The following is a 24,187-nucleotide window of genomic DNA, read 5'->3' as shown; positions in this document are numbered from 1 at the left end:
ACTCATGAAAGTAACCATCACGCTGCTCTTCTGAGAACGAAGTGGGTCACCGCGCGCAGGGCCGGCAATGGCGGCCTGACCCCGGGCACCCTTGGCCTTAGTGCTAACTGCTGAGAAGCAGGGTAAGCGGGGCGCCAGCAGACTAGTGGAGGTGGAAGATGGGCCCAGTGGTGGCCCAGGAAGTCCTGCCCCGCGTGTGGGACCCTGGCAGGCCCACAACCTGGGCATTTGAGTCCCCATCTGTAAAGTGGGGGTAACAACAGGAGTCCTTTAAAAAATTTTTAAAAATTTTTTGTCGTTTTTCCCTTAAACGGGGTCACGGGGTTTGGTTCCCGTTTTGGTACAAGGAGGTGGATCACAGAACTGCTTACAAGAGTGAAAAACTGAAGAAAAGGTGAGAGGCTTGGTGAAATAAATGTCGTTACTTTCACATGATGAGGTGACATAACCCTGCAGAGATGTTTTGGAGCAAGATCTAATGACACAGTAAAACACGGCACATTGCCAAATGCAGGGGGCAGGCCACAACGCCGTGTACGTGATACACAGGCCACACGGTCCCTGAGGGCCAGTCCGGGGTGGGCACCGGGTGTACGCCTGGGGACACAGCAGACTCAGTGTTTGGTCTCCTTTGGACTGACCTCAGTTTAGCGGGGGGAAAATGCACGCGTGTGTTATTATATACGTAGAAAAAGAAGGCATCGCTTCACCGTTGGAATAACGGGTGTTTTCCATTTATTTCATTTTATTTTCCTGTAATTTATTTTTTTAAAAAATCAAAGAAACTGTATTACTTGAATAATCGGAGGGAACCTTACACTCTAAGAGCGAGCCTGGGCCTGGGCGTCCCCAGGCGGGAGCGCGGTGCAGTGGGGAGCACCCGAGTGTCACACGGCAGCGAGGGCAGCGCCGGGCGAGGAGGGAGGGAGAGGCAGAGCTTTGGACTTCATCGCTGGCTCGCTGCCACGCGCCCAGGCCACCGTCCTCCGGAGCCTCGGTTTCATCTTCAGTTGAATGAAGTGATCGTTCCTGTTTGCCACAGGGTGTGAGGGTCAGGAAATCACCTATGTGTGTTTTTTAAACTGTGTGCAGTGCTGCAGGGATACAGTGGTGGCTGTGACCTCCAGCAAGATGTTACCTCCCACCCCTGGTCCTCCGTGTCCTTCTCAGAGAATGCACGCAGCCGGCCCCCAGCTCTCAAGTCATGAGACGCCGTTCAGCAGGGATCTGGCGCAGGCCTGCTCGCATGAGAGATGCCACTGCGCTCGGTAAATAGATCTGCTTCGACGGTAAAGGGAGGAAGGCTGGTGCCCGTCCTTGCTCCCACGTCCCTGCCCGCCTACCAAGCATCCTGGTCTTCGGCCACGGGGTCTTTTCATCTTCGCCCCGTTGGACTGAGGGCGGAGTCCTGACGGGGGCGGGGGTAGTGGCTTCCTGCGGGCCGAGGTGGGGTGGGATCTAGACCCCAGAAGTGCTCCAGACACCCTCACAAGTGTCCAGAGCCCTGCTCTACCCAAGTGTCACGGGGGCTGAGTCATGTCACCAAAAGCGTCTTTGCCAGCCCTGCCACTCGCCTGAACTCCCCAGATCACTCACCCAGGGGCCCTGGGTCACCACACGGTGCCCTGAGAAAGAGCCCGCGAGGTCGAGGGAAGTGAGAAGAAAGCCCAGAATTAGTCACAAGTTCAAATCAGAACTACACAGGCCAATGTGCCCAGACTTCGTCGGATCTTTAAAAACCCCAGAGCAGCTCCACCTGTCTCCTTTCCCGGCCACAGACTCTGGGCAAGGGGGGGCTGGCCAGGATGGAGAGGGGGCATCCTGGGGTAGGGTGGGCCAGCTGGGACAGGGGAGGGGTGGCCCGGGATCTGGGGGGCAGCCTGAGATGGGGCGAGAAGAGCCAGGGATGGGGAGGGTCTGGCTGAGAAGGGACGGGGGCAACCCTCGATGTGGGGATGTGGGGGCATTGCGGGGTAGGGGGAGCTGAGGATGGGGAGGGGCTGGCCGCAATGGGGAGGGGAGCCTGACAGAGAAGGGGGCAGTGGGAGATGGAGAAGGGGTAACGGGGTTTGGGGAGGGGCTGGCTCCTGTGGTCCTTTGTCCAAAACACCAGTTTCCGAAGTACTTTCAAGAACAGGATTTCCTTTGATCTGTGAGGCGATGGCACAGACATGACTGTCTCCCCCATCATTCAGACAAAGAAAGAGGCTCGAGGGGGTGCCTGGCAGGGATGCCCCAGGAAAGCAGGTCAGGACGGGCTCTGCCTTGAGCACCAGCACTCGGGCAGTGTGACAGCTCTGTGTCCACTGCCCTTAAAAAACTCGTCAAAAATTTCAAGACCAAGAAATGGAGGGGGACAGGGGTCTGCAGTGTCTCCCACCTACACAGCCGCCCTCGACTCGGACAGTATTCCCCCCAGCCTTTCCTGTGCACCACCTATAAATCGTACATAAAGTGCCACCGCCTCCCGTTTGCCCTTCACGGTATTTCTTATCTCATATCCTGAAGACCCTTCCCTCCACGGGCGGTCGGTGCCACAGCCCCCTGCCAGGCACTGTTCCAGGCACTGGGGACACAGCAGCCAGCAAAACAGACCCTCCCTTGGTGGACGGAACTCGCAGTCCGACGGGAAGGACAAGCAGCAGAGAGAGAAGACGGCGGGCATCCGGGCGTCCGCTGGTTAACATCCACCAAGAGAGAAGAGCCCCCGATAGAGCTGGAGAGAGCAAAGAGCAAAAGATAGTTTTTAGCCAAAGGACTTGGTGGTGCCTCGACAAAGCCCCTGCTAGTAGCTATGGTGCATCCCCCAGGCTCGAATGAGCGGTGTTTACCACAAGCAGCTTTGCCGCCCTTTTTTCTTGTAGCTTATCAGCATTTTCCAACCTCTCAGCAGCAGGAGGGAAATGCTGAGTTGTGATAACTGCCTGGGGAGGCGGGGGATGGAGAAGCTTTCTTCCTGTCTGTCTTCAGGGAGCGCAACTCGTCAGCAAGCCGGAGAAGCAAGGTGGCTGGGGTAGAGCTGGGGGCTCCGTCAGAACAGCCAAGAAGGCACCTCTGCTGTCAGCTGATGTCGGGCCACACGCAAACCCGGATGAGAGCTGGCACCCCTGTCCTCGGGCCTCATCACAGGAAACACTCATTTCTTGCCCGGGAGAGCCGTGGTGAGTGTCCACAGTGCACCTGAGCGCCCGGACAAAGTGCCTGGACTGGAGGCGGCAGCAGTGACCCCACGGGCTGCAAGGCCCACCTCTCTCAGGTGTGCGTGGGGGGGCCGCAGGGGTGTCTCCTCCCAGCTTGGCCCGCGAGGGCGGCTGACGGGGGGGAGGGGGGTCCGCCTGCACTAATCCACCAGCCCCAAAGGCTGAAGAGAAACCCAGTGGTACTGGGGGGAGGTTACACAGCCCGAGAGAGAGAGAGAGAGAGAGAGAGAGAGAGAGAGAGAGAGAGAGAGACAGAGAGAGAGACAGAGAGACAGATAGAGACACAGAGAGAGACAGAGACAGAGAGGGACCATGCCCAGGTTTCCGCCCCCAGCTGGGCTGAAGTCCCAAGAACCTGAACTTCACGACTGGCCCGGGGACCTGGCTGAGAGGCGGCTCTCAGAGAGAATTTCTGAGTTCCTTTCTGCACTGACTGACATTTTAGGCCAAGTTCTTTTAAAAATATAAATACTGAATTTCCAAACCCTCCAGAAACCTCAGAGGCTAAGTCACAGAGTCAGGAAATGGATGCTCCTCACTTTTGTACTGGACGGTCTCAAAAGGGATAGAAAAAAAGGCCCCATGCCGATTTGAAAATCACAGTGACACGTTTCCTCTTTGAAGGGACACCTGGCTGGCAGATGCCCTTAAATCTTTTTTTTCTCTCCACACCCTTCAAAATGTGAGCCGTCCATTAAAACAATAAGAACAAACGATCTGCTGCCCTCCTGTGGGCCTCCTGCGCCCACAGAGGCCGCTGGCTCCCTCGGCCCCCGACGTCACACCACATCCCCATTACTTTGAGGTCAGCCTCAACTACTGGGTTGAGTTTTGTCTGATCCAGTGTTCGATTGGCCTCCTGACACTCATTTCACTCCCGCTGCCCGAGTAAAGACAGACACGGTGTCAGAAGAGGCAGCAACAGCATTTATTGAGAAAGGGGAACTCACAGGGACGGTCCTGGCGCCCCGGCTGAGGGGTGGACTTTCCAGATCCCTCTGCCCCGGGGAAGTCAGGATAGCTTCCAGGGTGAGTCCTGCCGCTTCGGGGGGAGGAGGAGGGGAGAAGGCACAAAACCCGGCAAGCCTGGGCTTCTGGGGCAGCTGGCAGGAGACAGTGGGCTGGTTCCCAGGCTTTGGAGAGCTTTGATAAGATCTGAACTGATGGTGACTGATGACAGGTGATGTCAGTCACCGAGATGACTGCCTGTAAATGGCTGTCGGTTCCATCGTCTGTAGGATTCTTTGGAAAGCGAGGGGCCAGAGGGCCTGACCTGGAGAAGATTATTTCTCAAACGCAGTGCCATTGCCAGGGACGAAAGAACCCACAGCCCAAGACATGGATGACTTCTGTGGGGTCTGGCCGGTGCTGTCGCCAACGGGGTGCTGAAGGAAGGCCCACTTCCCTTTCCCCTACACGGTGCTCGTGTTGCTGTCGGCTCCATCTCACAGGACCTTCACTGGACTGGAGGAAATGAGCCCAGGTGTCCCGTGGGCAGAGGGAGAGAAGAGCTGGTCTCAGCGGCCTGGCTTGGGGGAAGTTCAAAACGCTGAGGCTCTGGGAAAGCTGGTGAAGGAGACCCTGAGTGCAGACCGTGCCGTCGGAGCAGCCCGCGCTCTAGCTCTCAGGGAAGCAGGTCCGGGGAAGCCGGGCGGGGAGGGAGGCCAGCCCACCTTGCCAAGCCTGCCGCCGCTCCGCGCTCAGCTGCCGCCCACTCCCCGGGGCCGGGCCGGGCGGCTACGGAATGGCCGAGGGCGCGTACTCCCTCTGGGCTCGGCCCCGACCGCGGGCCGGGCTCCGGAACGGGGAGCCGTCCTCCCCGGAGAGCGAGGAGGCCGAGCTGCCCCCGCGCGCCCCGCTGTCGGCGCGCCCGCAGGCCCCGCGCCGCCGCACCTGCGCGCGGAACGAGCGGTCCAGCAGCAGGTAGATGAGCGGGTTGGCGCAGCTGTTGACGAAGGCCAGGCAGGTGGCGACGGTGAGGCCCCAGCGCAGCGCCAGCAGCAGGCGGCAGGGCAGCGGCAGCGCGCCCAGGCTCGCCAGGTGGAAGACGGCGCGCAGGGCGCAGAAGGGCAGCCAGGAGCCCACGAAGGCGCCCTCGACGGCGAAGATGATGCGCAGCGAGCGGCTCCGGGCGCGGCCCACGTGCGGCGGGCGGCGCAGGCGGCAGGACACGCGGCAGTAGCAGACGACGGTGACGGCCAAGGGCAGCGCGAGGGTCAGCAGCAGCAGCAGCAGGCTCAGGCCCTGGAAGGCGTCCGACGGCTCCTCGCCGCACTGGCTGCCGCGGCCCCCGGGGAGCGGCCGCAGCCCGCGGAAGGCCAGCGAGGGCAGGCCGGCCGCCAGCGCCGCGGCCCAGACGCCGCCGCACGCCAGCAGCGCGCAGCGCCGGGTGCGCCAGGCGCGCGCGGCCAGCGGGCGGCCCACGGCCAGGTAGCGGTCGACGCTGAGGCCGGCCAGCAGCAGGGCGCCGGCGCAGCGCGTGCCGGCCAGGGCGAAGCTGCTGAGCTTGCACAGGCCCTCGCCGAAGGGCCAGCGGCCGCCGCGCGCCGCCGCCGCCGCCCACAGCGGCAGCGTCAGCACGAAGCCCAGGTCGGCGGCCGCCAGGTGCAGCACGAAGGTGTCCACGAGCCGCCGCGGGCCGCGCCGCGCCGCCAGCAGCCACACCACGAAGGCGTTGCCCAGCAGGCCCACGGCGAAGGCCGCCAGGTAGAGCGCGGGGATGTAGACGTAGCCGTAGGGCAGGTCCCCCGCCGCGCACAGCTCCAGCTCCGCCGGGGCGCCCGAGCCCGAGTAGTCCCAGGACGCCGGCCCCGCGCTGGGGCTCCAGGGCTCGGTGGGGCGCATGGCTGGCGGGGCCCGGGCGGGCGGGCGCGGCGCCGAGTGAGCGGGCTGGCTCTTCACGGCCGGTGCCCAGCACCTCCCTTCCTGCCACCCCGACCGATGAGGCGAAAGGGTGGGCAGGAAGGGGTGGGGGAGGAGGGGGCGGAGGGGGAGGGGAGGCTCCTGCGGCGGGATCTGGGGCCGGCCCCAGAGGCAGGGGAGGGCAGGGCAGGCCGAGGGCTTCCCAGCTGGGGCCTTGTGGGAACGTCCTCAGGCCTGGGAGGCCGCCCTGCCTCCTGTGGGAGCCTGTCCCGTCCCTCCTCCTCGCAGGGGTTCTTTGTTTATGAACCAAGAACGTGGACTCTCTCAGGGGTCTGATGGCTGGTGGCAGAAGGCGGTGAGTGCCCACAGCCCCAGTCCGTCCTCATCTCCCGCTGCTCCCCGCTGCTGCCTGTCTCTGTGACCAGGGCTGAGAGAGAGGGACCCTACCACCTGGGCACAGCCGGTCGGGGTCGGGGCAGCCTGCCCTTGGGGGCCTGCATAGGTTAAGGATTGGCCACCAGGCTCTCAAGTGGTGTTAGCCTCCCGAAATAATGGGCTAAATGTCTTAACAGAGGCTTTTTTAACTAAATCATGGAGCCACACCGGAGGCTTTACTGGAGAGGGAGCAATGTGGTCAGGCTGGCCAGATGACAGGTGCAGAGCCTAGAATTCAAGTCCCAGCTCTTCCCCACGTCCCTCCATCTGGTAACACCAACGAAGTAAGCCAAACAGAGGTGAGCTCAGTGCCGGGGAGGACACAGATGGTACCTGACTCAGCACCAGATCCGTTGCCCTAAATCAGGAGTCAGGAGCCTAGAAGGCGGGCGAGGTCCTCTGTGGACTGAAGGAGCCAGGGAAGGATTCGTGGAGAAGGTAGGAGATGCCTGGCCTTGAAGCAGGCAGTGGGGCTGGGGAGAGGCTAGGAGATGGGGTGCAGCAGGGACACTGAGCATCTCCAGTTAGATCCAGTCTCCTCAGCAGACACCCTGCCCGGAGCTCCTGTGTTGGACCTGATGTGACAGTGTGTGCCCCGACCCCACCCCCGCCTCCACCGCCGCCTCTTCTGCCATCCTCCCCAGGAGTGAATGACCTTTGGGCAATCTGATGTTAAAAGATTTGAAGTGGATTATTTATCCATTTTATTCAGTTCAGTCCCATTACAGTGAGTTCCTCCCTGAGGCAGGCACTGTTTGGGGCATCGCAAAAGATGCCGTGCGTGAACTTGGCAGGTTCTTGCTCAGGCTCAGGAGACAGATACACGTGCGGGACATGCAGTGGCTGGCAGGCTGGACGTCAGGCTTCTGTAGTGAGTGCGAACGAAATCTGCCTGGAGCTCAGAGGGAACAAGTTCTGAGGGGAGAGTGAGTCAGAAATCTTTCCCAGAGATGCAGTTTTCCAGAAAGGAGCTGAAGTGTGAATTCGAGCAGCAGAGCCCAGGTGGGAGGGGGAGAGGAGGGGGAGGATGCAGGGGAAATAGCGGGGGACTCGGGTGTCTGTAGCCACCAGGCATTTTGAGGAGGGGACTCCTCCAGTCTGCTTTGAGCAGGTCAGTGGGGAACTGTGGCTGGAGGGGAGAGGCTTCAGCCGGGGGGACCCCACCGTGGGCTGCTGCCATTGTTGGGCTGGGGGTGGGGTTGAACAGGGATGACTGGCAGTGGGGGTGGAGAGGAGAGGACCCTTTGAGAGAGAAGGTGGCATCGAGGGTTTCAGCAGACAGGAGTCCGATGGGCCTGGGTGGCTGGCGGGGGATGGCGCAGGTGCTGTGGGTTCCCTGAGGTGGGGACCAGGGAGGGCTGTGCTTTGTTCCAGGTTGATTTGAGGTCAGGTGATGAGATAATTCATGACCCAAACCAGGGCATTTCTGAGAACAAAAGAGGTCACATGGTAAGTGATCTGGGCCATAAACCTGGCCTGTTCTGGGCAAACTGAGACCAAAGGTCACCCTAGCTGTGGCCACTCTGGTCCGTGGAGCGCCAGGGAGTGGACAAGCTTTAGGAGAGGTGGGCAAGCATGTCCACACCAGTCCTGTCGGGAAGTTTTCTCCTGGGCCAGTTACAAGTCAGGGAAGGCGGGAGGGGAAAGGCGGCGGGCAGGGTTGGGGGGGTGGTTTCTGGCCCCGCCCTCCTCCAGGTCCGGCTCCCAGGCCGGGAGTCCCTGCCCCACCCACCCAGAGAGGCTGCTGGAGACTCCAGGCCATGGTTCTGATGTCGGACCACGTGGCTGCTGGTGAGGGCCGGCACACCCTGGGAGGCCTGGGGCTGCAGCCTCCTTACCTCCAAGGCCAGCAGAGGCGGCAGGAGCCTGGAGACCGTCAGGAAAAGGCCCTGTGCCTCCGGACTGCACCTCCCCCGGGGGCACAGAGAGCCCCAGGGGTTCTGAAAGCTACCGCCAGGTGACAGAGGAGAATGGGGCGAGGGGATTGCGAGGGGCGAGGGGGGAGGGGAAGTAGAAGTGGGTTGTTTATTAAAACCAGAGAATCTTGCTTCCTGGGGCTGTGGCCTTGCCCCCGGGGAAGTCTGCGGTCCCGAGCACATGGCGGATTCTCTCTGCCAGCCCTGGCTGCGGGCCTTTCTGCAGGTCTCTGGGTGGTGGAGGCAGCACGGGCCAGAGCTGGGGACACCGCTCTGAGCCCGGCTTCCGGGGTCCAGCCTGGCTTCAGAGACCAAGGCCAACTCCAGGACAAGGTTCTCCCTTCTCCCCTCAGGGGACACCCCCCCCCCCACAGGCTTAGAATCAATGAATGGAATAGTAAGTGGCTAGTGGAAGCAGTCGCCCGGCGGCTGAGACCCCTGGCCACTGCTGACGGGCGCACAGTGCAGGTGGCCCGTCTCCCCACTGCTCTGGGCCCCGCCCCAGCAGCCCCGCTCTGTCTGGCCGGAGCCCTGGGCAGCGGCAGCCTTGCCTTGGCCGTGGGGTGAGGGGGGCTCAAGCCTGAGGTCAGAGGAGATACTTAATAAATACACAGCCAATGCTTTGATCTCGATGGCTTCTGGGAGTAGGTTTATTTTATTTCTTTCCCTTTGTGGGCTATATATTTAAGCTCTTAACACCCCCCCGCAACCCCTACCAATTTTAATTTTTCTGTACAAATAATCATCTGAAACTTTTGGGAAAATTTTTGAAAATTATCTTGCCTCTTTCATCCTAAAAGCCACATTGAAGAATTTGGAGTAAGGAAGGTCGTCCCAGGCCTGGTCCCACAGCACAGCATCCTGGGGACATTCCTTCCAGCCCGTGAAGGACATTTTCAAAAGCAGAGTATTCACGCGTAATCCCTTTGTTCTTGGCTTTCTGTTTTGTCAACATTCCATGGCAGACACTGTCCACACCCATGCCTTTCACACAACTGTCCAGAGCCACGTCTGTAATCTGAAGGTACGGTTTATAGTTTGCTTTTCTCAGTGTCATGCGAATCCACGTTTTTCTATGTTGCTGAATTTTCCAGTCCCTTAATCTTGGACATTCAAGTTGCTTGCAGTATTTTTTGCTGTTGTAGAAATTTATCATAAATAACTGCACTTAGGACTTTTTCTTCTTTCACAGTGTTTCCATCCACAAGTGCCCCCATGAGGGTCAGAGGCTGTGAACGTTTTCAGGGCTTGATACCAACGCTCAGTGACCAGGAATTACGTGGCCTTGCGGGAGGGCATGGGATCAGCGCAACACGGTTCGAGACATTCATCAGTAGAATGTATTTTCCACTTCACTAGGCAAAGAGGTAAAAGGCGACCTCATTTTAATTTACATTTCTTTGACTACAATAAGAATGACCATCTTTCCAAATATAATTCCTCTTACGTGAACTGCCGAAGCACGTCCTTCAGACATTTATCTATTATAATCTTTTGTATTTAATTTGTGTGAACTGTTTTTTCAGGATAAATCATTGTCCCATTTGGTTCCAATATTTTTCTAGTCTTTTCTTCTTAGCTGTCTTTGATTTTTTTGTTCTACGTTTTCCTAGGTTTGAATGTATTGCTCTTAGCAATTTCAGAGTTCAGAATGTTCCTTTCTCTTTGATGATCCAAAAACATTCTAGTCTTGGTAAAAAACAATTTGTATCATCTTTTTTCTTCCACTTAAAGAGTGTAATTCTTTTCAAATTTCTAGTGAACTTTCCCAACACTATTAAATTAAAAGTTTTTTAACAAATATTTTAATAAATAAAAAAGCTGGCTCTCTGTGTCAAGACGTGGAATTTGTCACGTCCCTGACGCCTCACACACTGGGTCAGGGTGTCTGCTTCTGAAGAAACAGGTTGGTTGTCACCGCGAGAGGCTTCCACCTCAATTTTATAACCTGACGGTTGTGTGTTGTGGGGCTAGTTTCCACACTTAGAATGGATGTGAGAGTGTCTCCCTGAATGGGTGTGGAGAGGGTCCTGTTAGACAGTGGGGACTGGGTCCAGGGGACACGCCCCCCCCCCAGAAGCTTCCAGACTCTAGTGCCCCCTCCCGACATACACACCCAGGACACGGTGCTTCCTGGCCCGTCGTGGGTGGCGGGCAATGGTTTGCAATCGCACTGGGACTCTACAGAGATCACCCCCATTTAGGGGGCGTCCAGACTCGGCCACCACACGTCACCAGGCCTGCGGTCACAGGGGTGCTGTGTCCCACCGGCTGAGGGGTCTTCTGGGCTGAGGCACAGACGGATGGTATTTCGCTGCCCCTGCGGGAGGAAGACCATGCAAAGCCTCTCCCTGGGGGCCCACAGCCCCGTCTGTTTTAGGGGGGATTAATTAGGTTTATTTATTTATGTAACAGAGGTGCTGGGGACTGAACCCAGGGCCTTGCGCATGCTGAGCACACACTCCACCAAGCTCCACCCTCCCCCTACAGCCCCTGTGGTGATGCGTAGGGGGCCGGGAATGGGGGCCTTGGTTTGCTCTCTGCCGCTGCCTGGCTGCCAGGGTGGGTTTTCACAGACCACACCCCTGTGTCCTGCGTGTGCACGTGTGTGCCTGTGTGCACACGTGTGCGCACACGTGTGCCTGTGGAAGGCAGGGTGGTGACAGTGGCTCTGTCCCTGCCCTGCAGCCTCTTCACCCAAGGGTGGTGGGCACACACCAGGGACAGGGCCCCACCCTGGGTGCCAGGGGCTGAGTGGTGTGTTTCAGATGCTCAGCTTTTTCGGAAACTTTCAGGGACTGAAGCGGGGAGGCTGGGAAAGGCACCACCTGGGCCAGAGCAGCGTTCGGGCTGTGGTGATTCAGAGCGAAAGGCTGCGGCCGGGGCAGGGCGCCGTCTTGGGGCCTGGCCTCCCGGCAGCCCTGGGAACGGAGGGTGAGGGGCAGAGGGTGGCTTTCAAGGAAAGTGAGACTCCTATCCCCTCCATCCCGGGGCCTCCATCCCGGGGCCTCCACCCCAGGGCCTCCACCCCGGGGCCTCCATCCCGAGGTCAACGCAGATGCTTCAGAAACCGTACAGACAAGCGGCAGGGAAGTCCCTCAGCAGGAAAACGGCCCCAGACTCTGGGAGGAAGTGACAGCTCTCAGCAGTGACTCCTCTGCCCACACGAGCTTTTGAACCAGGACCTGCCATTCTTTTTCAGTGATTTCACAGAAAGCTAGTGTGGGAAAGTCGTGCACGTTTCTAGTTATTAGCAGCAGGAAAGGGCATCACTCCCTCTGCGGCGGGGGAGGGGATGCCAGGTAACAAACAAGGAGAGACGACAAGCAGGCAGCCCCCACCCCTGACCTGCTGTCCTGCCCCGGGGGAGGGTCGGCACAGGCCTGCCTTCCCAGGAGCGGTCCGTGTCCGGGGGCAACGTGATAAACAGCACACGGTCCGCTGGTGGCCCCAGCGCTGGGGAGGTGACAGTCAGTCACCTGGACACCCTCTGCACTCAAACACAGAAGCCGTAAAGACACACCGGACACATGTCTGTCTATGGATGACTGTACGGCGTGCTGTGCACCAGAAACTGACACAGCATCGTAAAGGGACTAGACTTCAATTTAAAACAAAGAAATAAAACAAGCAGGGGAGCGTCCTCACGGCTGGGTCGTTGTCATGGCTACGCCGATGCGTTGTCCTGAAACACCAGCCTTTCTTAGTTTTGCTGTCTGTTGGGTATTCCCCTGCCTGAAGCTCTGACCCAGCTGGAGAGCCCGTGGCGGCTGGAGGGCCGGGTGCCAACGGCGGGGCTGCGACGAGGCGGCACCGGGCTGTGTGACCGGCGGGGACGGCGCGCTATGTCAGGGACGATGAGTCCCACTGTGGGAGAGGCGCCCTGGAGGCCCCGGCAGGAACTGGGAAGAGGTGCACACCAGACGGGTCTCTGCACAGAGGAAGGAGGACCAGGTACCCTCGAAGGTTTCGGCCTTGGTGGTTCAAAGGGTGCTGGGAGGGCGTGGGTTTCCAGCAGGCTGAGCAGAGAGTGGCGCCAGCCCCCTGGGGAAAGGCCGGGATGACAGCTAGACACACAGTGGAGCCAGGAGCCTCCGGGGCTGAGATGCAGGCGGTGCGGGGAGCGGTCCACGCAGATGACGGAAGGAGGGCGGAGCCTTGAGATGGCCCCTCGCTCATGGGGGAGAGAAGGGAGGAAGGGGCTTGGGGCCTCACGGTCACAAGGACCGGCAGCTTGGGATTCTGGGTCCAGGAAGCTGCCCCCGCAGCCCATGGAGCGTGTGTGAACCAGACGGGGTTAGACCAGGAGGCCAACTCGGGGTTCATAATTTGAGGGCAGAAGTATCAAAAGCAGGAAGTAGGGGGTGCTCAGCAGAAGCCAGGCCAAGTCTGGGTCTGATTTTGGAATTTGGAACAGGACTGGGCAGCCCTCCTTTCACGCGTACATTTGGCAAATATTAATTGAACACGATTGTGTTCAGGCACCAATTAAGAATAAAGAATCCAAGCACGATCTTCCAGTGTCCAGACACGTCCGTGTGCTCCCCGCGTGGAAGTCAGGACGACGCAGTTTGCAGACGCACCTTTGCTGATCGCCGTGACTGACGTCTCTCCAACTCAAAATCCAGGTGTGAGCAGAAGTAGCACGTGGCTCCCTCCCCCTGCGCACGGGGCTTAGTCTCGTGTTCCTCACGAGGTCGGCTCTAAGACTGATCTTGCTCGGCGCAGCAGAAGAGGGCTCGCCTCCACGCCCCCTCGGTCCGCACGGCCCTCGCGGCGCATACTATCAGCCGGCTCACGGGTCTGGCCGCACCTGCCTCGACACAGCTGGGCTCCTGGACGGAACGGGCCCTGCTGCTGTGACCCTTGCACCCGGTGGCTGCTTCCTCGATACCTTCAAGCAACCTGTGAGCAGGATCAGTTTCTTCTCAGTGCATCCACAGCCCCCACTTCCCATCTTTGTGAGCCCACATGTTCCAGGTGTGGGACCCCCGTCGGGCTCGGGCTGCGGCTGTGCTGCTGGCTCGAGTCCTGGGCAAGACAAGCAAGTCCACTCCGGCTGCACGTGCATCTCCGTCCACGGAGCCTGCGTTCCCACCCAGCGCACCTGTCACACTCAGTCTCTCCACCGTGGGGCCCAGGGAAGGGGATTTGGAATCCAGGGGCTCATGCTCCAGCCATGCTGCCGGCCCTCTCCAGCTCTGGGCCCCTGGACACTGTGACCGACTTTTTAAGGCCTGTGGATGGAGATGCTCCTGCTCACTTCCCCGCAGGGAGCGAGTCCAAGGACCTTCTACGTCATGAGGCAATGCTGAAGTTGGTGGTTTCCATTTGTTTCAGGGTTGAGAGCCACGTTCCTTCCTCCTGTAGACGTGCAAATCCTGGAGCACGAATCACTGGTTGGGGGGGGGGGCATGGCCGCGCAGCTGGACCTAACTGTCAGCCACACACGCCGGCTGCCCGGAGTGTCTGTAGCCCCGAGATGCTTCTAAGGGAGAGTGCTGTCACCACCGAAAGTAACGGCCCGGGGAGCAGGGGGGCAGAACAAGAGACCGCCGGAGTCGCGGCAGCGTGCCGCCTTGCGTAACGGGTTTAAACCAAAAACAAGGACAAAAACAAAAAAACCTTAGTGGGACTTAAAACATTTATTTAACTCAATTGCTTTTATCCTCTTCAATGGAAGTCATTTTTTCTTTCTGAGGTAAATATAAGCCACTGTGGATGGAGGTGGCTTATTGACAAATGTCACAGTGTTGCTGAACACGTCCAGGAGACCTTGTCGTCGGGGCATCTGGACTGGGAACCGGGGGCGCTGGCAGACCCCCGGCGTGGCGAGCCGCTCTCACAAACCACCCGAATGACCCAAGTAACTCTCTCACTTGTTTCTCTTAAAAGCAGAAGTGCCACCTCGAGAAGCTGGAGACGGGCTTTTTCCAGGCTGCTGAGGGATGATGAGGTGCCCTCCCGCAGCCTGGGTCCCCGGGCACAGCTCCTCTGCCGCTGTCGCTCTGTGCAGACGGGCGGGGACACATGCCTCTGTCCCCCCGCCCCACGAAGGCCTCCAGTCCCCAGCCAGGCGCGTGCTCCCGCACGGGGTGCCCCGCAGGGCCCCGTGGTCTGGGTCTGTCTCTGGTTCTGCCTGAGCCTCCTGGTTCACACCCTGAGGCTGAAGTTACAGGTCTGAGAAAGGAGAGCGGGAGCCCCATGTGGCCAGAGCCCAGCCCCTCCCAGGACCTGCAGGCGGCGACACACCTGGCTGGCACCTGCAGCTCTCTCTTCAGACACAGGGTTACATGTGAGGATTTCCTTTGTTGTTAAACTGTTTTTTGATTCTTTCTTATTGCTCTGATCTGAACGAGGCGAATCAGCAAAATCAGAGTGAACCGTCCAGAGTGACAGCCGAGAACTGGCTTCCGTGGCCACCACCGTGGGCTGTGCAGCCACTCAGGGTCAGGGCACAGAGGGTGGACACCAACACGGGTGGACGCCGTATCTGGTGATTCACCAGGAGGCAGGGAGGTCACACGGACGCGAGGCGAGCGCAGCGTCCACTCCGCGGTGCAGGCCGTGTGAGCTCGGCACAGAGCGACACGCTCGCCACCAACGCCGCCCGAGGCCGGGCTCAGACGACAGCGCATGCTCGTTACTCTCATGACTTGTATCCAAAGCGTCCAACTTAAACATAGGTTCAGAGAAAGGAAAACCATACGATGAGTTTGCCCAAGTTCAAATGAAATAACAAAAAAACATGTTTTATTCAAGAAACAGACAGGAGTCACTGGCTGCCATGCTTTTATTCAAATGAAGGGGGAAAGCTACACGGTACCAGGAAGCAGCAGACATGACCTAATTTACAGCATCTCAACCAAACCTGTCAGCAGCGCTCTCGAGCGGACAGGTGAACACTCCACAGGCCGCACGCTGCCCGAAGCGTCCATGAAACCACAATTCGGAAGCTGAATTCGGCTTTCAACAGCCAAATAAAAACTGTAACAGTCTTTCTAAAACAAAACCGAAAAGCTGAGAGGAATTAAAAGCTTTCCCAAGCTGTGTCAAGTAGCAGACTTCGACAGGCCGCACCGGTAACCATGACAAGCGTTTGGCAAACTGAACTGAATAACTATCCTAAGAATTTGACCTCCAATGATGAGAAGCACCAGTGGGTTTCAATGAAACTCTCCAGACTTTACGAAATAGCATAGTTTTCATCTGTATAATTTTTAAAACATAATTTTAAAAAGCTGCACCATAATAAAAAAAAAATCTGCAGACTTAAATAACTGTGTCCGTGTTCTTCCTGCATTAATAGAGTGAAAATATTACACTGAGAGCAGGGACTTCCGTGCGATGTTCACGTCCTACCTGTTGGGACACACACATGTTTAAGGATAAAGGGTGGTCCTGACTGGTTTTAATTACTTCCTCCATTGTCTTGCATCCAATTTTTAAAAATTTAACGGCCAAGTAATATCATAATGATTGCTTTTGCTAAGGGAAATTTAAGTGATTGAAAAGAACAAATTTAGTAACGTAAAACGCTTCTTAATTCTCCTTTTGACTTTCACCACATTTTGTTTAGATTCACTTACTTTTTTTTAAACTAGTCAATCTAAACATGTTTTTGAAAATCGTTTCCTGTGATAGAAACTGTTGTCTGAAAGGTAAAATGTGCAATTCCCCATTTTTAATCTTCATATATTATATACACAGTATGTATACACTTAAAATATGAGTTACATATCCTGGTCTCCTACATGCAAACAGTAGATCACAAATAGTTTTGAGCTACACACGTATCTTGCACAGGAATTGGAAAAAAATCTGTGAAAATTTTTTTACAGTTTAAACAAATATACATAAATATAAGAACATAAATTACAGTAAAATATTGACAACATTTGAGAAAATGTCAATAACCCAGATGCACTGATGCCTCATGGCCTCATAGGAACAGGAAAGTGCAGCTCAGCGACATCTCACTCCTACTTCTTTAAAAATAAGTAAATACATCATACGAGATACTAGTCATTTCTCCAGACAACTCATTAGAGAAATGGGTCTATTTCAGTCTCTACTTCCCGTGAAAGAAAACCAACCACGCACCTCGTACAGGTACAACGCTGTCCTCCCCTCTAGCTACACAGCCGCCACAACACTGAAACAGGACAGGGCCAAGCATCGTTCAAGTCTTTTCCTGAGAATGAAGGTCCCCCACTAGCCCTCTGGTACACACGGTTAAAGATCACGTAGAGAAGGGTTCAAGCGTGGATGTAAATTCAAGCCGTCCCACTTGAGAAGAATAAAAAGGAAGAAAAACTCAATATAAGTAAAATAAGGTGAAGCTATTTTAAAATTAAAATGTAGCCCTTTGTACATGTTTAAAAATTCTAAATATAATTTTTATATCAGTTATAAATATAATGTAAAGACCTCTTGAGAACTTGTGGCAGGAAGTCTCCCATCCTCAGACTCAGAGACTTCTCTCAAAGTGCCATCCACTTCTGCCAGCTTATAAAGTGACAGACTTTAAAAGAGATAGAAAGCCTTTTTGTTAAAAGAACAATCTAACCTATTCTGAGTTGGCCAGAAGTGGTGTGAGACCAGCACTGATTTAATCAGCAACGTCGGTCAGCATGTCCTGCGTTAAGCTCACGTGGCTTCAGCGACCCTATAGCAGCTCTCTCCTCACAAGTCCTCCTCTTACCTAGTGGAGAAACCTTAATACTTGAGTGAATAATAAATACAGGATTGTAAATACTGAGCAGAGTAATTCTTGCAAACACTCTAACACCATCAAAACATGAGGGGCACTGTAAAACTCAACACTCGTGTTCCTCGCAGTCTCGCAGGAAAGGTGCGTGCGACTCCAAGGGCCTGCTTCCTACTCTCCTGATAGCGAAACCAGACACCAAGGACCCAGAGCAAACCCCCAGGGGAGGAAACAGTGAAACAAAGTGCCTGCAGACAAGCACGCACACCAGAAAGGTAAAAACAGAAGCAACAACTAAAACACGTAATTCATAACCTCAGCCGTATTTCAATCCTAGGTCCAACTCGTGTCCGTGAGAACTCAGCGCTTCAGCGCCGGGCACGCCACCAGGAGGACCCGGCGACACAGCCTCCACCGCGAGTCCAAACGCCTCTCCGTCACCCGCTCCCACTCCAAACATCGGGCTACATTCCAGTTGTCATGACCACAGAGCTGAATGTCCAGTTCCAATTACTGAAAGTCTGTTGGCAATTAGAAAGGTTTCTACAGGCAGGAAAGATGAAGTGCAAATTTACCACAAGTGTCTGAAGCGAGCACCCCCAGCTCCTACGCTTTTGTGGGTAAGAGTTTTTTGGGGGTCACAGGCCTCCTGGTCTGCCATAAGTGGCTGTGGATGGTGATCGCGTCGACACTGGCGGATAAGGTTTTAGCAGGTATGTGGCTAAACTGTTTCCTGTCGGAGTTGTATTTGTAAAGTCCCTCGATCATCTTCTTAGTGATCGCCCTGGGGCCTATCCCAGTCAGCTTGCTAATGTCCTCAGTCTCCGGGCAGTACGTGTACAGAGACCTGAACTGGCAGCCCGAGTCCCGGAACAAGATCAGGAAGTTGTTGGCGTCCGACTTCTCCATCTCCTGCGGGACGGGGGGCAGAAGCAGAGACTCAGCAACAGCAATGGAGTCAGCTTGCGCCGCTGGGTCGCGCCTCGTCAGCTTTAGGGCTTGGAGCTCACAACACAATCCCTAGCGGCCAAAACGAGCTGCCCCCACAGAAGCACAGCACGCTGCGCTAGACCCGCGTGCTGACAACCGAGCACGGAGGCTGCTGGCCCTGCGCGGCTGGCACAGCCCGCACAGTCCTGCGGGAAGCCTGAGACCCGAGCACCCGCTAATCTTCTCAGCTGTCTCCATCACTCACCAGCACTGACAACCTCCTCTGCAACACGGCTTCGTTTTTAAAAAGGCAAATTATGTTACCTACATTTTTGCAACATAAGTGAGTGACTCTGGGCATGAAAATGATTTATAGTTTTATGGTACCATCTGAAATCTGTTCCTAGCCTTTAGTGAAATCTGCAGTCTTTCAGATTCGCATTTGAAAGGGACGGACTCTAACAATGAGAACACGGTTACAGACCCTTTACGAGCAACGTGTCCTCTGACTCTGAGCCGACAAAGCAGTGACCTCCCGCCAGTTCACTCTGTTGTCACTTCTGTCAGGCAGGTGTGCTTACCTCCAGTATTTTTTTCTTCTGACCTTCATTTACTTTTCCAGCCAAACAGCAATGAGCTAACGCGTTCTGTATTATGTGCTTATTGGATTTTGCACTGGGTTCTTTGTAGAGCTTTGGTCCTATGGTAAGAATTTAGTAACAAGCATAAAGATAACATTCTTCGGTCAGAAATACCACTATGCTTCAATGAGGTCACGTTCCTACACGGATGAAACACAGTAACAGAAACCAAACTCCGTGCCTGACGGCCTCTGGCTGGCTGTACTCCAGTCTGAGCACCGTTACCCCGGGGGGACACGCCTCCCTCACGGGTGTTGGCGAGGCCTCCCGAGGCTGCCCTGGGGCCGGGGCACACGGTCCGTTTCACCGTCTTCCTCAAGTTTGTGAGGTTACTGGTGAGCGGAAGAGGACCTTGAGGATTTTAAGCTTTTAAAAGGCAAGAGAAAACTCCCTTTTTCTTCCTCCACACCTCTGTTTTGTGAGCATCTCTTTCCCCAATGACACTCGGTCCACAAAGCACAGAAGGAGGTGCCCGGGACACCGCACAGGCTCCCTCCTGCCTCACACTAACTGAAGTCCATCCTGGAAACGGTGCTCTGTGAAGGAAGGAAATCAGCCCTGATTTGTGTATTTACTGTTCTGCGGCGAAAATTACCCCTACCGTGGCGGAGCCCAAGCTATGATGGCTCTAGAGTTTGCATAATTCCTGAAAAATTTAACAGCTGGTCCAAGAGCTGGTGTAAGCTGGTCGGTGAACACCGAAGCCCGCAGTTCCAGGCTCATGGCAGCAACCGAGACTGTCAGCTGGCCTTGAAGGCGGTCAGACGGGCGGGGGAGGCTGCATGAAAAGCCACAGACAGGGTAGGGAAAGCCGCGGAGTGAAGCAGAGCCCTTGGAAGGCACGGGCTCCAGGCACCGGAGGGCCTGCCCCCGCCCCGGCCGCTCCTCTGGACGCATCCTGACCTACACCCTGCTGCCTGCTCTGCCTGGACGCTGCCGACCCCACAGAGGCCGCCAGCCCTCCGGGATCCAACTCTGTCCTCAGTCGTAACAGCCTCTCCACACTTGCTGCAAACGCATGACCCCAGGCACCAGAGACCCCTGGGACAGGGGATGTGGAGCCAGCCCTTGCGGTCCCCAGGAGCCTCTCTACAACTGCGTCAGACCCAAACCATGACAGAGGCGGCCAGCATTCCCCATGGGAAGTAGAGGGGTGAGGTGGACGCGGGGCTGCTGAGCTTTGGAAACCACCTCAATCTACATGGGACCAGTGCCACCTCCGAGTGGCGCCATGTCACTGACACTGACCCACCTGGAAGTGACCATCACTGGGCAGTAAGATGTCCCCAGCACAGCCTGCGTCTGTCCTCAGCCCCACGTCGCTCTGTTCCCCTAAAACCGTGCGGACACTGACCTGTGTACTCCGCCCCAGAAGCCACGGACGACGTGGTGGACGCGTTCTCCCAGTCCTTCTCCCCATTCCGACTGCCGCAGCGGCCGGGGGACAGGAAGCCTTCCACAGACTCCGATCTAAGGCACAGACAAAGTATTTTTTTTGTCTTAAATTGAGGAAAAACATTCGGGGTCAGAAGGGTATATGTGAGTGCCAACCAAAATCAACCTAGAATCTTAAAAATAAGACGAGGGAGGCATGTCCACGTGCCCAGAATCGGCAGGCGCCCCACGGTATCTGCTGAACGACAATGAACGTGCTACCACGTGAAAACCGGCAATTAATGCAACAGGACAGACACAGAGATGAGCGCTCAGAGCTGACGACTGACACTTTTTCTCACGGGGGTTACAGTGTAAGACTGTGAAATGCTGGTCTTGATTTTCTAGCGTCTGTCCTAGTAAAGAGAGCACGCACAAGAGGCCTCGCCTGAGGCGCAGGCAGCCTGCTGGAGGTGCTCCAAGGAGAGAAATAAACCAGAGAGGCTGGCACTACATAGACGAGGGACCTCCCATTCCTGCAGACCATGATGTCTGTCACAACCCTGTCAGCAATGGCTGAGGCACAGCTACAAGTTAGCATCTCATCAAGGTCACAATTCTAAAATCCCAAAAAACACTGGAAGATGAATAGGCCTCTTTACGTACAAATTCTTTTAACAGAAACCCAAACGGTCCTAGTCAGCAAAACTTATGAAAATTTGTGGTCATGATTCATTTGCTGTAAGACATAAAACGATGCTTCCTCGAGAGCGCGCACTGTGACTTACCTCGGGGTCCTCTTGCCTGAGTGCACGCTCTCGTTATCCGCCGTGGTCAGTGACGCCAAAGAAAGGCTAGAGACTGAAAAGACATGGTAAATTCATGATCCCGAATAAAAACAAAATGACAAGTTTAAACGGAGCAACTAGAAGGGCCTGCTCCTCGGCACCAGCATGCGAACTCCCGCGCACGCAGCTCCACCCCCTTTCCTCTCCGGTTCGACCTGTGCGCACAACATGCTTGATTCACACACGTGTCAGTTGTTTAAAGTTAGCAAGGAACCTACTTCTGAGAGATAATGAAGTGGGCGAGGGACAGTAAGGGGTGCAACTGCCAGTGAGAGAACAAGGGGGCGGCGGGACGGGGCGCAGCGGGGGTGTCGTCAGTAACTGCGCCGCCTCCACGTGGGACGGCAAGGCGAAGCAGACTGGTCGTGGCGACCGGTCTGAAACGCACAGAAACCCGAGTCACTAGGCTGTGTACGGGAACTGACACTGCTGTAGGTCAGTCATATTTCAAAACACAGACACAGAAAAAGAGACGGACTCGTGGTCACCGGGGGGGGGGGGGGAGAGGGAATGGATGAAGGTGGGCGAAGGCGCAGACGTCCAGGTGTTGGACAAACAGTGCTGGGGTGACAGGTGCACTGCTGACCGCAGCTGGCCCCGCTGCGGGCCGCACCGCCTGAGAGCTTCAAGAGAGTGAACCCTAAATGTTCTCATCACGAGGAGACGTTTTCTTCTTCCATTTCGTGTATGAGGTGGTGGGTGTCAGCAAGCTCACCGCGGGCAACATCTCATGACGTGCGCACCTCAGCTCGCTCGGCCGAGCTGCTGTGCACCTTAAACTCACACAGTGCTGTGTGGCAATCACATCTCAATTAAACTGGCAGGAAGAAGAGGAAGTAATGATAAAACTAACTGCTGTTAGGATGTATTCCAGAAACAAAGTGAGCTAAGACACCGTGATTATTTTAAAAAAAAGTTAAAAAGAAAATAAAAAAAGAAATTAACAAAAAGAATAACATATTTAGGAATACCTAATATTAGAATATTAATTTAATTTCAGCCAATATTGTGTATCAAAAAATGTAACCGACTAGAAAAGGGAGAGTTCTCTTCAAGCAGTCAATGTTAGGTTATTTTCCTTCAGTCAGAATAACTGTAAGAATTCTCTAAAATTTTCCATGGCATTTAGTTTTAATAAAATGAATACAAAAAAAGAAATGAGTATGCATGTTCAATTAAAAAAAAAGATATTCTGTCTACTCTAGAAATGATGAACTTAGCTTTTTGACCATCTCCACCCTAAAGGAGGGACTCCTGCCCTCTGGGCCTCGTACTCCTCACGTGGCTTCCTGTCCACCTGGCGACACAGCGCCTACCCTTCCATCACGGAGCAGGAGGGCTCAGCACTCCAGAGAGACTCTGGGGGGGGCACAGCGCCCCGCGCCAGCGGGTCCTCCGCAGACGGGCTCCTTGCAGCCACGCCTGCTCTGCCGGGCGCACGGGCTGTGTCCGAGCCAGAAAGCCTCCCGCGCTCATCCTGGTCCAGCAGGGCTCCGGCAGCCAGCGTGACACAGGCTGCTTCCTGAACAGACTCTTCACCACGAGCGCGTTACCTGGGGGACCCTTCACGGGTGTCCTGGGGGACTCGACGTGGTCCCTGTGAATGGACTTTGGCCGCTGCTTCTTGGGCCGGGCTGGCTGCGGGCGGGCTTTGAGGACCGTGTCCATGTCCTCCATCAGCTTCAGCTGCTTGCGCCGCAGGTGCTCCTGCCGGATGAACTCCCTGCGCGCCCGCTCGTCCTCCTTTCTCTGCCGCTCCTCCTCCGTCCTCCGCCTGCAGACCGAAAGCAGGGGTCTCAGCACGCCCGGCCAGACAGGCCCTGCAGGGGGTGCTTATGTGGTGGGGGGGCTCTCACTTCAGCGCCTGGGAAACAGTTCCTTTAAAATGTCCTGGGGGTGACGTAGGTCATTTGAATGTACCATTAGTAAATAAAATAACTACTTCAAAAAACGTGTGTGTGTGTAAAACCCAGGGAAGTTACTTTAAATTACTGTTTCTGGAGAACTTTAAGATGCCTCCAACTTGGGATAAAAATACGCAATCAAGCAACACTATGGGAAAATAACTTTACAAGGCACTCCAAGTTGGCATCAGTCCAGAGGTCCCCACACGCGCAAACTCTGAGAAACCTGCTGATAAGGACTCGACGGGAACCCACCCGGCCGGGCCCTAGTCCCCACATCTGTGCCCCATCTGCTCTGGTTCCCCCATCTCCTGTCTGTGCCCCTGTCTCCTTTCTGTTCCCTGTCTGCTCTGGGCCCCGTCTCCTGTCTGTGCCCCGGTCTCCTGTCCGTGCCCTGCCTGCTCTGCGCCCCCGTCTCCTGTCTAGGCCCTGCCTGCTCTGGGCCCCCGTCTCCCGTCTAGGCCCTGCCTGCTCTGGGCCCCCGTCTCCCGTCTAGGTCCCCGTCTCCTGCCTGGGCCCCGCCTGCCCTGGGCCCCATCCGCCCCACCGGGTCTCCTCCTTCTTGTGCTCCAGCTCCGCTTCCAGCTGCTGCTTCCGCAGCTGCGTCTCCTTTTCCCTCCTCAACCGTTTCTCCAGCAAAGCTGCCCGCTTCATCGCCATATCATTTTCTGCTTTTTGATCATCCTAAGAATGAATTTCATGAGAAAGATGAGATGTTTTAGGTACCAATATTCTCATTTTCAACGGCTGTAGTCACGTTTAGTAGTTACTCTTATAACTGAAAACCTGAGTATGTTCACCCTTACTCCAACCTCACCACAGAAGGACACGACCCAGAAATTACAAAGGAAGAAATGAATTCTAATGGTGACACTTACCAAGTAACAAAGGACATAAACTTACTCAATTACATGTTTTTAAAACCTAGGAAATTAGCAAAGAGCAACATAAAAAAGGAAAAAAAAAGAACACAAAGGTTTTTTGGACCTTAATAAATAACTTAGAGTGGGGAGTTTCCTCAGTTTTAAAACCTGCATTTAAGTTGTATTTTAAATACACGCTCAATACAGAAAACGCAAGTAAAAGCACCAGAAAAGTCAGCTGCCCAGACTCGTGTCACATAAAGCGAAACCACTGCTGCTCGAGGAGTTCCGAACTGCACTGAAGGTCTCTCCTTCAGACAGAAGGCGGGCGTGTGACACCTCGCACCCACCCAGAGCCAGCCCACGGTCTGCAGGCCTCCCGGGCCTGCCCCAGCTTCCACCGGGCCCTCGGGGACAGGGTGCTCAGACAGCTTTCCTACTCCCGCAGTCAGGAAAGCGACAAGCTGGAGAGGAGGCTCACTACCATAGCGACTCCTTGTCGCG

At 55.7% G+C, this 24,187-nt stretch overlaps 2 protein-coding genes and 1 long non-coding RNA gene across 4 annotated transcripts in view; 1 reads left to right on the top strand and 2 right to left on the bottom strand.

Annotated features, from left to right (window-relative positions):
* Positions 1-4,106: 4,106 nt before the first annotated feature.
* GPR25 (G protein-coupled receptor 25) lies at positions 4,107-6,120 on the bottom strand. The gene has a single exon (XM_064477303.1). It carries the CDS (start codon positions 6,042-6,044, stop codon positions 4,938-4,940), a length of 1,107 nt encoding a protein of 368 aa, XP_064333373.1. The 5' UTR covers positions 6,045-6,120; the 3' UTR covers positions 4,107-4,937.
* Positions 6,121-8,126: 2,006 nt separating this feature from the next.
* Positions 8,127-10,171, top strand: LOC135318808 (uncharacterized). Its single transcript, XR_010377198.1, has 3 exons — positions 8,127-8,454; positions 9,214-9,437; positions 9,606-10,171. It is a non-coding gene; the product is annotated as an uncharacterized LOC135318808 (long non-coding RNA).
* Positions 10,172-15,188: 5,017 nt separating this feature from the next.
* The window catches only part of CAMSAP2 (calmodulin regulated spectrin associated protein family member 2), a 76,856-nt gene continuing 67,857 nt past the window's right edge, over positions 15,189-24,187 (bottom strand). For both annotated transcript variants that reach the window (XM_010982204.3, XM_064477302.1), the window contains 6 exons: positions 23,368-23,504; positions 22,470-22,690; positions 20,857-20,929; positions 20,049-20,164; positions 18,635-18,753; positions 15,189-18,035 (listed from right to left, as the gene is read on the bottom strand). In XM_010982204.3, coding sequence (XP_010980506.1) covers positions 17,730-18,035; positions 18,635-18,753; positions 20,049-20,164; positions 20,857-20,929; positions 22,470-22,690; positions 23,368-23,504 — 972 coding nt within the window. In that variant the 3' untranslated portion in view covers positions 15,189-17,729. The remainder of the gene's footprint in view (positions 18,036-18,634; positions 18,754-20,048; positions 20,165-20,856; positions 20,930-22,469; positions 22,691-23,367; positions 23,505-24,187) is intronic.

Source organism: Camelus dromedarius, chromosome 21 (assembly GCF_036321535.1).
Source record: "Camelus dromedarius isolate mCamDro1 chromosome 21, mCamDro1.pat, whole genome shotgun sequence".
Lineage (NCBI taxonomy): Eukaryota > Metazoa > Chordata > Mammalia > Artiodactyla > Camelidae > Camelus > Camelus dromedarius.
This window is presented reverse-complemented; position numbering and strand designations above follow the sequence as displayed.